This window comes from Tursiops truncatus, chromosome 11 (genome assembly GCF_011762595.2).
Source record: "Tursiops truncatus isolate mTurTru1 chromosome 11, mTurTru1.mat.Y, whole genome shotgun sequence".
Classification (NCBI taxonomy): Eukaryota; Metazoa; Chordata; class Mammalia; order Artiodactyla; family Delphinidae; genus Tursiops; species Tursiops truncatus.
The window spans coordinates 51,404,929-51,418,001 of NC_047044.1; the positions used below are offsets into that span (position 1 = coordinate 51,404,929).

General features: G+C 43.4%; 1 protein-coding gene across 4 annotated transcripts in view; it reads right to left on the minus strand.

Moving 5' to 3' along the window:
* TBC1D30 (TBC1 domain family member 30) overlaps positions 1-13,073 on the minus strand; it is an 83,970-nt gene that overhangs the window by 12,843 nt on the left and 58,054 nt on the right. For all 4 annotated transcript variants that reach the window (XM_019918772.3, XM_073788415.1, XM_073788416.1 and 1 more), the window contains 3 exons: positions 12,013-12,181; positions 9,688-9,856; positions 5,219-5,324 (listed from right to left, as the gene is read on the minus strand). In XM_019918772.3, the coding sequence (XP_019774331.1) occupies positions 5,219-5,324; positions 9,688-9,856; positions 12,013-12,181 (444 nt within the window). The remainder of the gene's footprint in view (positions 1-5,218; positions 5,325-9,687; positions 9,857-12,012; positions 12,182-13,073) is intronic.

Below are 13,073 nucleotides of genomic sequence, written 5' to 3' on the forward strand. Positions count from 1 at the left end.
ACTTTGTCAAAAGTCTTACTGAAATCCATATACACTATTTCATCAGCATTCTCCCAACATCTTTTTCTAACATTGTTTTTTTTTTTAAATGGCCATTACTAGTAAAATAAAAGAGTAATGCAATTTGCAGGGGGAAAAAACCCAGTAGATTATTTTGCGTATGGCCCCTAGAACTGAAAAAAATACAGAAGACCAAACAGGGAGAACGTTTTCAGCTCGAAAATAAAGATCTGTATGCAGTCCAAATTTTTCATCTGGAGTCATTTCAGGTTTGCTGACAGACTTAAAAGTCTACCATAATTGGATCACAGCCATTGAATTAATTTTTTTTAAGAGTACAGAAAAGAGAGTGCTTGAAATGACATTCAGCGTTTCTCTCCTTAATACTCTACGATGTCAAGGAAAACCAAGCCTATTTACTGCCCAAACTACCAACACACATTTAAATAGACATTTATATTTAGGCACTGCTGCAAAGGAGCTGTATTTCTCTTTTTCATTATTGACATGCTTTAAAAGAAACATGAAAACATAAATTGTACAAAATTAGGCTCAATTCATCTTCACCAGATGTTTCCCTCGGCAGGAGAAATGCTGCTAAAATGGAATTCTAATCAATCAAGCCACAGCCTACATTTTTCCTTCCAGGAGTCTCTTAAAGCAGAGTAAAGAAGAGGTGCTCTTTTCTATTTTTTTTTTTTTTTTGCGGTACGTGGGTCTCTCACTATTGTGGCCTCTCCCGTTGCGGAGCACAGGCTCTGGACGCGCAGGCTCAGCGGCTCCGCAGCATGTGGGATCCTCCCGTACCGGGACACGAACCCGTGTCTCCTGCAACGGCAGGCGGACTCTCAACCACTGCGCCACCAGGGAAGCCCATCTCTTAATACTTAAGACTGGAAATTCCTGAAGGACAAAGATGGAGTACCTCAACATATCTATCATTCCTTCTGGCAATGTTTAAACTTTAGGTGAGATAAAACGTTCCTCATTCTTCTAAAAGGGATTTCAGCTTTTAGAAAGTCATGTTTTCAATAAGGTGGAAGCCCTGTGTTGGGTGGGGAGGAGAAGCACTTGGCCAGGTGTCGAGCTTGGGCCCCAGTTCTGGGTCTGCCACTAGACAACCTAAGAATATGGCAAGAGGCTCACTCTCCACGTCTTAGTTTCTTCTCTGTAAAATGACAGAATTAGGTTAGTGGACTGTTAAGCTTCTTTCAAACCAGTGTTTGTCTAAGTGTTAGCTCAAAGCCACTTGCATCAGAACCACCCACGGGCCAAATATCTGCCTTTTAATACACTCCTGACGTGCTGCTTACACACAGTCACGTTTGAAAACCACTGCCTCGAGTTCTAATGGTCTATAATTCTGTATATGCACTGAGCAACCAGGTGGGTTCTTAGCGCTACATTAGATGTTATGGGAATACAGGGTAATACAAGGCCCTTATCATTAAGGAAGTTGCTAGATAAGATTAACATATTTGAAAAAATACCAAACAATATAAAATAATTTGTAATGAAAATTAAGTCAATTGCTGACAATCTTAAGTACTGAAGGAGTAGGGAAGAGGTATCATCAACGAGGGCTGAGATGACAGAGCCTGAGGGGAGGGGAGAACAGACTGAGTAGGATCCGGTAGGCAGAAAGGATCTGCCCAGATAGGGTGTCAGAGGGAACCACAAGCCCTGTCATGGGGATGAGCAAGGCCCACAGGGGACTGGGTGGGGACAGAGCTATGGCCAGTGCAATAGGTCCTGGCTGTGAAGTAGTGGGGAGCGCCTCTGTATAGGTAAGAAATGGGGCCACCACAGAATACCTCCAATGCAACCAGTGTGAAGACAAATCCACCTTCCTCCCCTGTGAACTTTTCCTCTTCTTCCTAAGCCAGAAACCTGGGGGCTGTCCTTGGTTCTCCCTGTCTTTCTCCCTCACCCCATGTCCACTTCCCATGGCCAAGTCCTGTCAACTTCACCTTCTAAGTACTGCCTCTGTTCCATTCTTGCTTCGACCCTTCACTGCCTCCCCATGGTGACCCCTTCAAGTCCACCCTTCACAGAGTTGCCCCTGTAATCAACATCAGACACAACTGAGACCATTTCCCTCTTCTCCCTAAAACCTCTCAGGCCCACAGCTCTTCTTCTCTTTCCAAAGGTTCCACAGAGGCCCAAGAACTCCAGCAAGCACAACCTCACAACCACTGACCTCCAGGATCAAGTCCACACTCCTAACCATGGGTTGTGGTCTCCCACGAGCCATCCCTGTATACCAAACTCCTGTAGCTTCCTTCCCACACCATAAAGGTTTTCATTGCCAATGCCTTGTCTCATGCTGTTCCCTCAGCCATGAACTGCCTGTCTGCTCTGCACCACTGCCTCAAACACACACACACACACACACACACACACACAGCCCGACCTACTCCGATCCATCTTTAAAGGTAAAACCAGGGCTTCCCTGGTGGCGCAGTGGTTGAGAGTCCGCCTGCTGATGCAGGGGACGCAGGTTCGTGCCCCAGTCCGCGAAGATCCCACGTGGCCACTGAGGCTGCGCGTCCGGAGCCTGTGCTCCGCAACGGGAGAGGCCACAACAGTGAGAGGCCCGCGTACCATACCACAAAAAAAAAAAAAAAGGTAAAACCAGATATTAATTCCCTCAAGAAAGGCTTCTGACAGAGAGAGATGTTCTTTTAATATTTGGAGAAGTTAATACAGGGCCTAGAAAACTAGGCTGAAACATTTTATTTACTGCAGTTGATAACAAGGAAGCACAGGTTTTATGAAGAACAATAAAATGACCAAAGCAGTAAGTGTGGACAAATACTCTGGCAGCAAAGTGAGGATTGTATTAGAGCAGGCGGACCCCAGAAGGAGGGCCATCATCTCTGAGTGTGGTTTAATTCAGCAAACATTCACTGAGAAAGAGAAGGCAGAAAACTAGTTGCAGACTCTCCATAGATATTTGCTTAATGAATTAATACATTTATTGTGCAGCACCAGTAAAAGGCAAAGTGCTATGTGCTATGAGCAAAGCACAGTCCCTGTCCTTAAGGAACTTACAGTATCACAGCCTCAACTCAAGGTAGAATGTAATGAAGGCTCACAGAAGAGGTACAAGGAAAATGTGGTGAGGCAAAGAAGGAGACGCTTTTAGCCGAGACTATCAGAATGTTTCACAAAGAAGATGGCATCTGAACTGGACATTTCACAAGGAAGCAGGCCTGAAACACGTGAAGGGAGAAGAGAAAGACGGAACAGAGAGAGCAAAGGCGTAGAGGAGGCATGTTCCCAGGCCTTTCTGGGAACATGGAAGACAGTGTGACTTGACTAGACGAGGTCAAGGGTACAAAAGGGAGGAATAGGAACTATGGCTGAAAAGATGGGTTAATGCCGGACAGTCGAGAGCACTGGAGGATAAGCTGAGAAATCCACGCTTTGTGCTGTAGGCAGTGAGTAGTCACTGTAGTTTCATGAGTGAGGGAGAAGGGATGAGATCTCACAGTCCCGCCTGGGGCATGTGAACCAGGCAATTCTGTAGGATGTAAAGGATCTCACACGTGGAAAATGCCAAGCTTGGACCTCACATCCACAACAATGTTCAATAAAAGGCCCTTCCCTCTAAGAGAGAGAATGAGCAATGAAGCAGCAGCCCAGGACGTGTGAGAGGAGTTGAAATCAGAACACAGAGGTCAGGGGCAGATAGAGCGTTCCACCTCTGAGACAGACAGGAAGGAAGAAAGACCGGATGACAATGCAAAGAAAACATGAAATACAAAATATGAATGTTCAGGGAAGTTATACCAGGTGGTCAGTATTCTCAGTGAATCGGGCAGCTGTCTGCTAAAAGTGAGGGATTCTGAGAAAGAGCTGGAGGTACCAGGATACAAGCAAAGGAACTGGAACCTCTTCACTTGACAAGTCCTAAATCAGGGCCTGAGTCTCTGTTTTCTAACCTGTTGACTGGGCTCCACCACCCAGAAATGACCTCAGGCATGGAACCCAACATGAAAATTGACACCAAAAAAAAAAAAAAAAGGGAGAGAGAAACCACAGAGAAAGAAGGAACTAAGGCCCAAGGACAACCTTGGACAAGACCAACTGTTGGTCAGTGGGCAGGATGAAGGAAGAACTAGCAAGAGAAGCAGTGGTCAAAAGCGGGAGGAGGGCTTCCCTGGTGGCGCAGTAGTTGAGAGTCCGCCTGCCGATGCAGGGGACACGGGTTCGTGCCCCGGTCCAGGAAGATCCCACATGCCGTGTAGCGGCTGGGCCCGTGAGCCATGGCCGCTGAGCCTGCGCGTCCGGAGCCTGTGCTCAGCAGTGGGAGAGGCCACAACAGTGAGAGGCCCGCGTACCGCAAAAAAAAAAAAAAAAGCGGGAGGAGGCTGCAGAAAACTCATGTCATAGAGCCGAATGGAAGAGAGCTATCTCTTCTATATATATACTTATATATAGAAGTATATATAGTATATATATATACTATATATATATATTCTATATATATATATAGTATATATATATATTCTATATATATATAGAAGAGATATACTTATCTCTTCTATATATATCTCTTCTATATATATCTCTTCTATATATATATATATATATATATATATATATATATACACTTCTATATATATATACTATATATATACTTCTATCTCTTCTATACTCACTGCCAATTTTAATGATTTGGAGAATGTAATCTTGAGATACAGCAACATGCCAGAAAAATGACCAAACCCTTCAAGTCTTCCATTTTGAAATTTATGATGCATATGTAATAACATGAGTTGCAAATGTGGGCAAAACAAATAAACCAAAATGCTGATTAGAATAATCTCCTTTTTATCCTCAATAATCCCTTCTCAGAAATAATTATTTCTCCCCACATGTCTCCCTTTACAGCTAAGAATCAGATTCAGAACAAATACCTGGTGATTTGGGGGGTGAGGGAGGAGGTGTTCTGGTGGTTTTTTGGTTTTTATATTGCACGTTATGATTTTTAAGCAACACAGTTGGAACGAAAGCCGTAACGAATATCCATTTCTTCCTTCCTCTTGTGACACAGTTAGATGCTTAACAAATTATATATAGACTCTTGGTCATTTGAAAAACTACATCTGAGGACTGGGAAAATACATTTCCCAAGATCGCTGCTCTCGCACTGCTTGCTCCCACGGTACCAGGGTCCCCCGAGCCAAGGGGGGTGGCACTGCCCACTCACCTGCATGAGTTCATGGCTTTCCAGGAGATCATTCTCCAGCATCTCCTGGGTAAGGCGCCCCATGGTGCTATAGAATTCATCTGCTGTTTCACAACATTCTATCTGCCTAGATAAAGGACAGAAAAAGGAACTGTTTAGGATACCCACGCTATCAGGTACATGCTGCAGGCACAACAAGGCATGTTTTCTCTTGCCATCAAATTGACCAAGTTAGCAACCAACAAAAGTCAAAATCCTATGATACACTCACAGGACAGCCTGTTTTAGGCAGAGAAAAGATTTTAAAAATTCGAAGGACAATGTAAAGGTACTTATTCTAGGATGAGTTCCCACCTTTGCTATGCTGCTCCGCTGACTCACAGCCCCATCTGTGGCATCTTTATTGTTTCCATGTGACACATTCTACACATCAGAATACCCATCACGGATCAGCAATTATAACCAGGAAATTGGGTGCCCAAGTACAATTATTCCCTAGAGGGGATCTGTTTCTCTGGATCTGCAAACTGCAGTGGCATTGACAGACTAAAATCAAACCACAGTAGAAGTGAAAGATGAAATATACAAAAACTTTATCTGCATATTTCATCAGTCCACAGGATATTTTCACAGGTAGTCTTTTCAGCCCTTCTCAGGACACTGCTGCTAGTTGGAAATTACACCCTGTTTCTTGTGTTTGGTTTGACATGTAAATAAAGAATATGTCACCTCCCATCCTGTGAGACAGGTGAGACTTTAATCCTTCTTCTAGAGGGGGAAGGAATAACCCAAAGCAAAGAGACCTGTGTATTTGTTTTATCTATTATGACATTCTTTGCATAGCAGGATAACTCTATTTGCCCACCAATCATAAGACATGCTCTTTGGCATACACTAAGGTTAGGGGATTTCTATAGAGCCATCCAAAACCAATATGATGATGGGAAAATTCCATGCTCTGGAGTGCTGTTCACTGCCCACTGCCACAACATGTAAATAAATAAATGAAATAAACGGCTGACGTGTTAATGAAAAATACCGAGTACCATGTGGGCATAAATAAAGTGGTTACGTTTATCCTGTGAGTGGCAGGAAGCGCGAGGAAGAGAAGTAATGCCTAAGATGAGTTTGAAAAATATTCTGCAGGTTGACAAGGTGGAAAAAGCATCCCAAAGATGTGGATACAGGAGACAGAAGGCACTACCGGGGGAAATGCATGTAGGTCCCCACCACCAGCATGGGAGCGGCTGCACAGCTGGGGGCGACAGGGAGAGCTGAGGGCAGAGAGGTGCAGAGAGCAGATCGCAATGGCCTCCCTTGCCTGCTGAGCCCCCTCGGGACAAGAGTCACTGAAAGGCCTTTAATATGGAGTGTGGGAACAGACATGCCCTTGGCAAGGTTGCCCGGGAGGTGGCATGGCGATTTCAGGGTACGACGGGGAGGCCAGGGAGGACAGTGCCAGGCATGAGGCAACGAGGGAGGGAATCAAGGCAGTCAGATCAGAAAAGAAGGGACATGTGAAAGAGATGCCAGTGGGGCTAAGTAGATGGTCTACAGCTTACACGTTCCAAAAGTACCGCTGGTATGAGCAAAGGAGGAAATTTCACGTTGCAGAGGCAGGGTGATGGGAAGGGTCCCATGGATAACCACACACAAGGCACATATGTTACTCAGGAACACATAAGCTGGAGATCACCTGCATACTGTTTACGATTTTTCCAATGGAAAGTTTGTGGACAAGATTATAGGCCCTGGAGTCTGACTGATTACAGTCAGAAAGATCCAGGATTAAGTCCCAGCTCCGCTACTCATTAGCTGTGGGACAATGAGCTAGTTAATTAGCCTTCCTGGGGTAGTTTTCGCACTTGAAAAGACAGGGAGAATAATCCTACCTACTTCACAGGGTTGTGGGGAGAATCGAATGAGATGATGTGTGTAAACTTCCTAACACAATGACGGCACGGCAGGTACTTGATGTTGTATACATGTTGGTTGCCTTGCCTTTCGTTTAACAAGCTGCACGCTCAAAACATGTATAATTATAATAAGCAAAGACTATGAAACATTTAAAATTCTACGAGTCTGATTCATAGATCCCTGAACTTCATAAACAGGAGCTATTTATAAGCAATAGATTCACATTATTAAAAGCACAGATTATAGAGCCAAGATACCTAGGTTCAAAATCAGGCCTTTCTACTTACTAACTCGGTGATTTGGGGCAATTTACTTAACTTCTCTGTGCCTCAGTGCCCACATCTATAAAATGGGGATGATAACAGTACCTACCTCATAGGATGATGGTGAGGACTAAATGAGTTAATTTTACATCTAGAGTGCTTAGAACCATGCCTGTCCTTCGCAAGCACTCCATGAATATTGGATTTTAAGTGTAGCTATTATTATTTCAACAGTGTGCCATCCCTGGGATGACCACATGAATAAATTCTGATCCTACAAATAATGGATAGATGGGAATAAAATGAGAACCACCTCTTTTCCTCCTGCCCCATAATTAAGAACTAACAAAAAGGGGACCGTAACTGCATACAGTAAAGTGCTTTAGCATTTTAACCCCATAAGCTAATTACTCAGTAACTATCACACCAGTTAGAGTGTGATAGTGTTTGATAGAGAAATTATCAAAGCTCAAAGAGTTTACGAGGTGTAGAGTGGGTTGGAAATATGTGACTGCAGAAAGAGGTAGACATCAGAAGAAAGTAATCAGGTAAATAAATAGCACAACAAACCCCGCACAGATTAATTTATTTGCCTAGCTGAAAAGCTATGTACAATAAAACAAAGGCAAAGGAGATAGCTATATGATATTTAAAAATACTTCCACACACAATGACTTTTTTTTAATCCCTGAATTGAGAGTCAGTGGATCTTTCTTACAAAAAGTAAAAAATACTGCAAGTCTCCAAGGAAACAACTGGTCATAGATAAAAAGGCTACTGAAAAAGGTTTTGATCCGTGTCGCCTATGGGTACCCACTCAAGTCATTTACAGCTCTAGGAAAGAAACATTAACAACTTCTCTGCATCTCCAAGTGGCACATGTACACAATGGAATATTACTCAGCCATAAAAAGAAACGAAATTGAGTTATTTGTAGTGAGGTAGATGGACCTAGAGTCTGTCATACAGAGTGAAGTCAGAAAGAGAAAAACAAATACCGTATGCTAACGCATATATATGGAAACTTAAAAAAAAATGGTACTGATGAACCTAGGGGCAGGGCAGGAATGAAGACGTAGACATAGAGAATGGACTTGAGGACATGGTGGGGGCAGGGGGAAGCTGGGGCAAAGTGAGAGTAGCATTGACATATATACACTACCAAATGTAAAACAGACAGCTAGTGGGAAGCAGCAGCATAGCACAGGGAGATCAGCTTGGTGCTTTATGACCACAAAAAGGGGTGGGATAGGGAGGGTGGGAGGGAGGTTCAAGAGGGAGGGGATATGGGGATATATGTATGCATATGGTTGATTCACTTTGTTGCACAACAGAAACTAACACAGCATTGTGAAGCAACTATACTCCAATATAATTTTTTTTTTAATCCTCTGCATCTTCAGTTAACTGCAACAACTTCATCCTGACGTCTCTTCCAGTACCCCAAAGGCAGAATTTTAATGTAATAGTCATAATACATTAGAGGTAGGTGAAAATACCCTAGTTTTTTCAGCTCTGCTACTAGACAAGAATGTAAGTAAAATCTGTTTAGTAGTAATAGATTGCAACATAGAGTTAACTCTTTTTTTTTTTTTTTTTTTAATGGTACGCGGGCCTCCCACGCCATGGCCTCTCCCGCCACGGAGCACAGGCTCCGGACACGCAGGTCCAGCGGCCATGGCTCACGGGCCCAGCCACTCTGCGGCACGTGGGATCCTCCCAGACCGGGGCACGAACCCGTGTCCCCTGCATCGGCAGGCGGACTCTCAACTACTGCGCCACCAGGGAAGCCCCTAGAATTAACTCTTGATGAAATGAAGTAAGTTCTACTGTTGACTAGGTACCAAGCACCATGCTAGATACCCTTACACATATTATCTCATTTAATTTTATCACAGCTCACAAAATAAATTATAAAGATTCAAACATAAGCCAAATTGCAGTCTTAACCAACAAACCCACCCAGTCCTCTCCAGATCTGCCTGTTCCTCTTCCATCTACATCCCTTTCCCTCTCCCCAACCAGTGTCAGGAAAGATGCCGACAGTTCGGACCAGGCAGGACACCAGCACCGAGGAGGAGGAGACCTACAGGCCTGAAACAGCTTGCCTCCTTCAGTAAAATGGATTCTCTCTGCCCCCAACATTCACAGAAGAGCCAGCTGAGAGTTCAGAAGGCAGAAGCAATTGCACCGAGTTCACAACTTTCTCTCCTCCTCAAACCTAAATAGCAATCCTTTACTTGTTAGAGCACAAAAATGGTGTAAAGCCCTCAACACCACAGAAAAGAACAGCAGTGGGAAATCACTTACTCTCCTAGTTTTGCCCAGATAGCCAGCGACACCCTTAGGATGATTTCCGAACCTTCAAAGAAGACTGAATCCCAAATCTTTAAAACCGTATGGTTAGGGAGGCACGTAGCGAAGAGAGTCAGAAACCACTGCATCGTGAAGACATTCGTAAGTGGGGGCTCATATCCACCTGAAATGAAACAAACACTCTACATCTCTCCAGAATCGACAACTTGTAAGATATAAAAATACCCTCTTTCAGTCTCCCATGTCCACCCAAATATGTTATTTCCTGACTGATTTCTTTATATCTCTAAATTCTGGTTCCTTCCTCCTTTTGTCCTTCCTTGTTTCTTTTATTTTTTTATTTTTTTTTACGCGGGCCTCTCACTGTTGTGTCCTCTCCCGTTACGGAGCACAGGCTCCGGACGCGCAGGCTCAGCAGCCATGGCTCACGGGCCCAGCCGCTCCGCGGCATGTGGGATCTTCACAGACCAGGTCACGAACCCATGTTCCCTGCATTGGCAGGCGGACTCTCAACCACTGCGCCACCAGGGAAGCCCTGTTTTTTTTTTTTTTTTGGAAGAACACTGGTGTGTTTAATAAAAATCTCAATAATTTGAACTTCACAGATTCTTTGTGATATTTCAGAAATCTTAACCTAAAATTTAATTTGGCTTTACCTATTGTGGGGTGCTGAAAATTAAGGAGGATGTTTTCCTTACCGAAAACAGGATAAAAAGGATTTTAACCTCTCAAAGGTAAAAGTTGATTTTCAAAACCTCCTAAAGCCTACCTTTATTCAAATGCTGCCGATAAAAATAAAATTGCTCATTAGCAGTTACCTGTCTACTTCTTAATTTATACATAGTTCTCAGACCACAATGGAATTAAACCAGAAATCAATAACAGAAATAAAGCTGGAAAATCCCAAAATACTCGGAGATCAAGCAAAGTGAAATTTTACAATATTTTTAACTAAACTATACCCAGTTTTAAAGACCTGGGATCCAGCTCACTTTGAAGTTTCTGGATTCACTAAAAAAAAGAGTCCCCTCCCATTTCCTGTGATCACATAAGCGTGTATTTTAATGAAATACAAAAATTTAGATATTTGGACTAATCCTCCCTCCAAATTACAGTCAGAAGGTGCAGTTACCCAAGTACAAGCAAAACAAGATCTGTTCTCCTGCACTCATTTTCTTGCTTCTTACCTATGAACAAAGGAATATCTTTGTTCAGAGACTAGAATCTGAGGTCACCACTTAAGCAAGTACAGGGCATTTAGGGGAAACATGGAGCCCAGTAAAAGTGTGTCTGACTCCAGGACAGAAAAGTTTGGTCTCGCTGGAAGCTTTATGAAATCCTCATCGGTTCACAAGTATACTGCACAGCCAAATTAAGTAAGATTGCTCAAATGAGTTAGAAGAAAATGCTTAGAGACGCTCAGGTGTCACTAAAATTTCCAGTGTATCTTAATCATAGATAGGGTCCTCAAAATCCTTTCGTATTTTCCCAGATTTAGATGCATGGATCAGGAACTGGCAACCATTTAAAGGAAACATAGCAAACTTCTGACTATTCTATTTCTGGTATCCTGAGCACAGCCGGGGAAGTGCAAGCAGTGGCTATAATGACAGCTACGAGCTCAGGTACTTGGGAAGCTGGACGAAGCCGGCTAGATGGAGGAGACGCAGAGCTGCTTGCAGAGCTGTCTCCATCACCGCCCCACTCAGCCCAGTCCATTCCTGCAGGGCTCAGGTTCTAAACAGAGGTCCAGAAGAGCCCTTCTCCAGCAAGACCAGGCCCATTCATCTCAAGTAAATCTAAATACCCTTCGCATGAATGAATCAAAGGAACTCAGTCCAAAGGACTGCTTTTATCTCCTACAACTCTATGAAAATACATATTCCACTCTCCGTAACATCAATGGTTGAGGCAAAACCACAGTCTGTGCTAAGCTGTACCTGTAGCTCAGTTTTAAAGAACTCCTGTAGTTTTGGTGCCAACTTAAAGCAGTTTAACTAGATGGCAAGACACGGATACCCTTCTTTACCTAGAGTACAATATATACTTGGTGATCTGGCACTGGTGAAGTATTAGGTTCTTGTCTGAGTTCCTAACCATAACCAGTTAGAGGTTCAACATTTGCCCCTCTGTTTTTTGTTCTTGGTTTTGTTTTTAGTTTTGTTTTTGTTCTCTAGAAATCTATTTCATTGCACTAAACTCTCACCAATAGAAATATCTGAAAACACATATTTCCATTCAAGGTTTAGGCTCTTATGTACAGTGGAACCAGAGAAGTAAAGTATTTTCAAAGGTAAAATAGCATTGAATCATCACTACCTCCACTTTCCTTGTTTGCAGTTTTCTGAAGAGTATCCAGGTGCTGAGATAATTCAGGGAGCTTCAGTCTCAAGAGGTCTCGGAAGACGGCCATATCCACAGACAGTGCCCGGAGATTGTTGACAAAATAGCTTTCAGGAAGTACCTTGTCGATAAGGTAAATCATAATCTGAAGAAAAAGATAAAGAATAAGATCACTTCATATAGGCCGTGGGGCAACAAAGCCCGCGCACCACAAAAACTGAGCCTGCGCTCTAGAGCCTGTGAGCCACAACTACTGAAGCCCACGTGCCACAACTACTGAAGCCTGTGCGCCTAGAGCCTATGCTCCGCAACAAGAGAAGCCATTGCAATGAGAAGCCCATGCACCACAACGAAGAGTAGCCCCTGCTAGCTGCAACTAGAGAAAGCCTGCATGCAGCAATGAAGACCCAATGCAGCCCGAAAAAAAAAACAAATAAACAAAATAAATCTATTAAAAAAAGAAGATTGCTTCATAAAAACCAGTATATTCACATATCTTAAATAGAACATATTCAAATAGATAAAATGCAGTTAGCCAAAGCACACTATCCTTTACATATGTCAGAACTAAATGTTCTGGATTTTCAAGGCTCCTCTCCCCCTGGGTAAGGAGCGGGCGGCATAACTGTCTAAGTACCTCAGACCCCACATCTGCCAATGTCTAAAACTTCTAGCTGGGCCACTAGACCTGAGTTCATCCTATAAGTAGCTGTGATGATAAACACACCCCTCAGCCTCCTTCTGAGAAGCCACGGAGCACGTGCTTTCTCAGCAGCCGGCAGGAATCTCAATGTCGGCTCCCTGATACCAGCACAGTTTTACAACCTTAACCTGAAAACCAACAGCTGGCCTGTCATGGAACATCCCAACTGCAGCCGGTCTCAAGATTCACTGACCATCAACCTGGGTTATTTGGACAACTGATGTCGGCTTTTTGTCCACTTCCTCTCCTGGGAGAGTGCAACAAGGTTTTGTCTGAGCAAATGGTACTTTTAAATTGGGATTTCTTTCATGAGATTGGCTCATGCTCTTCAAAT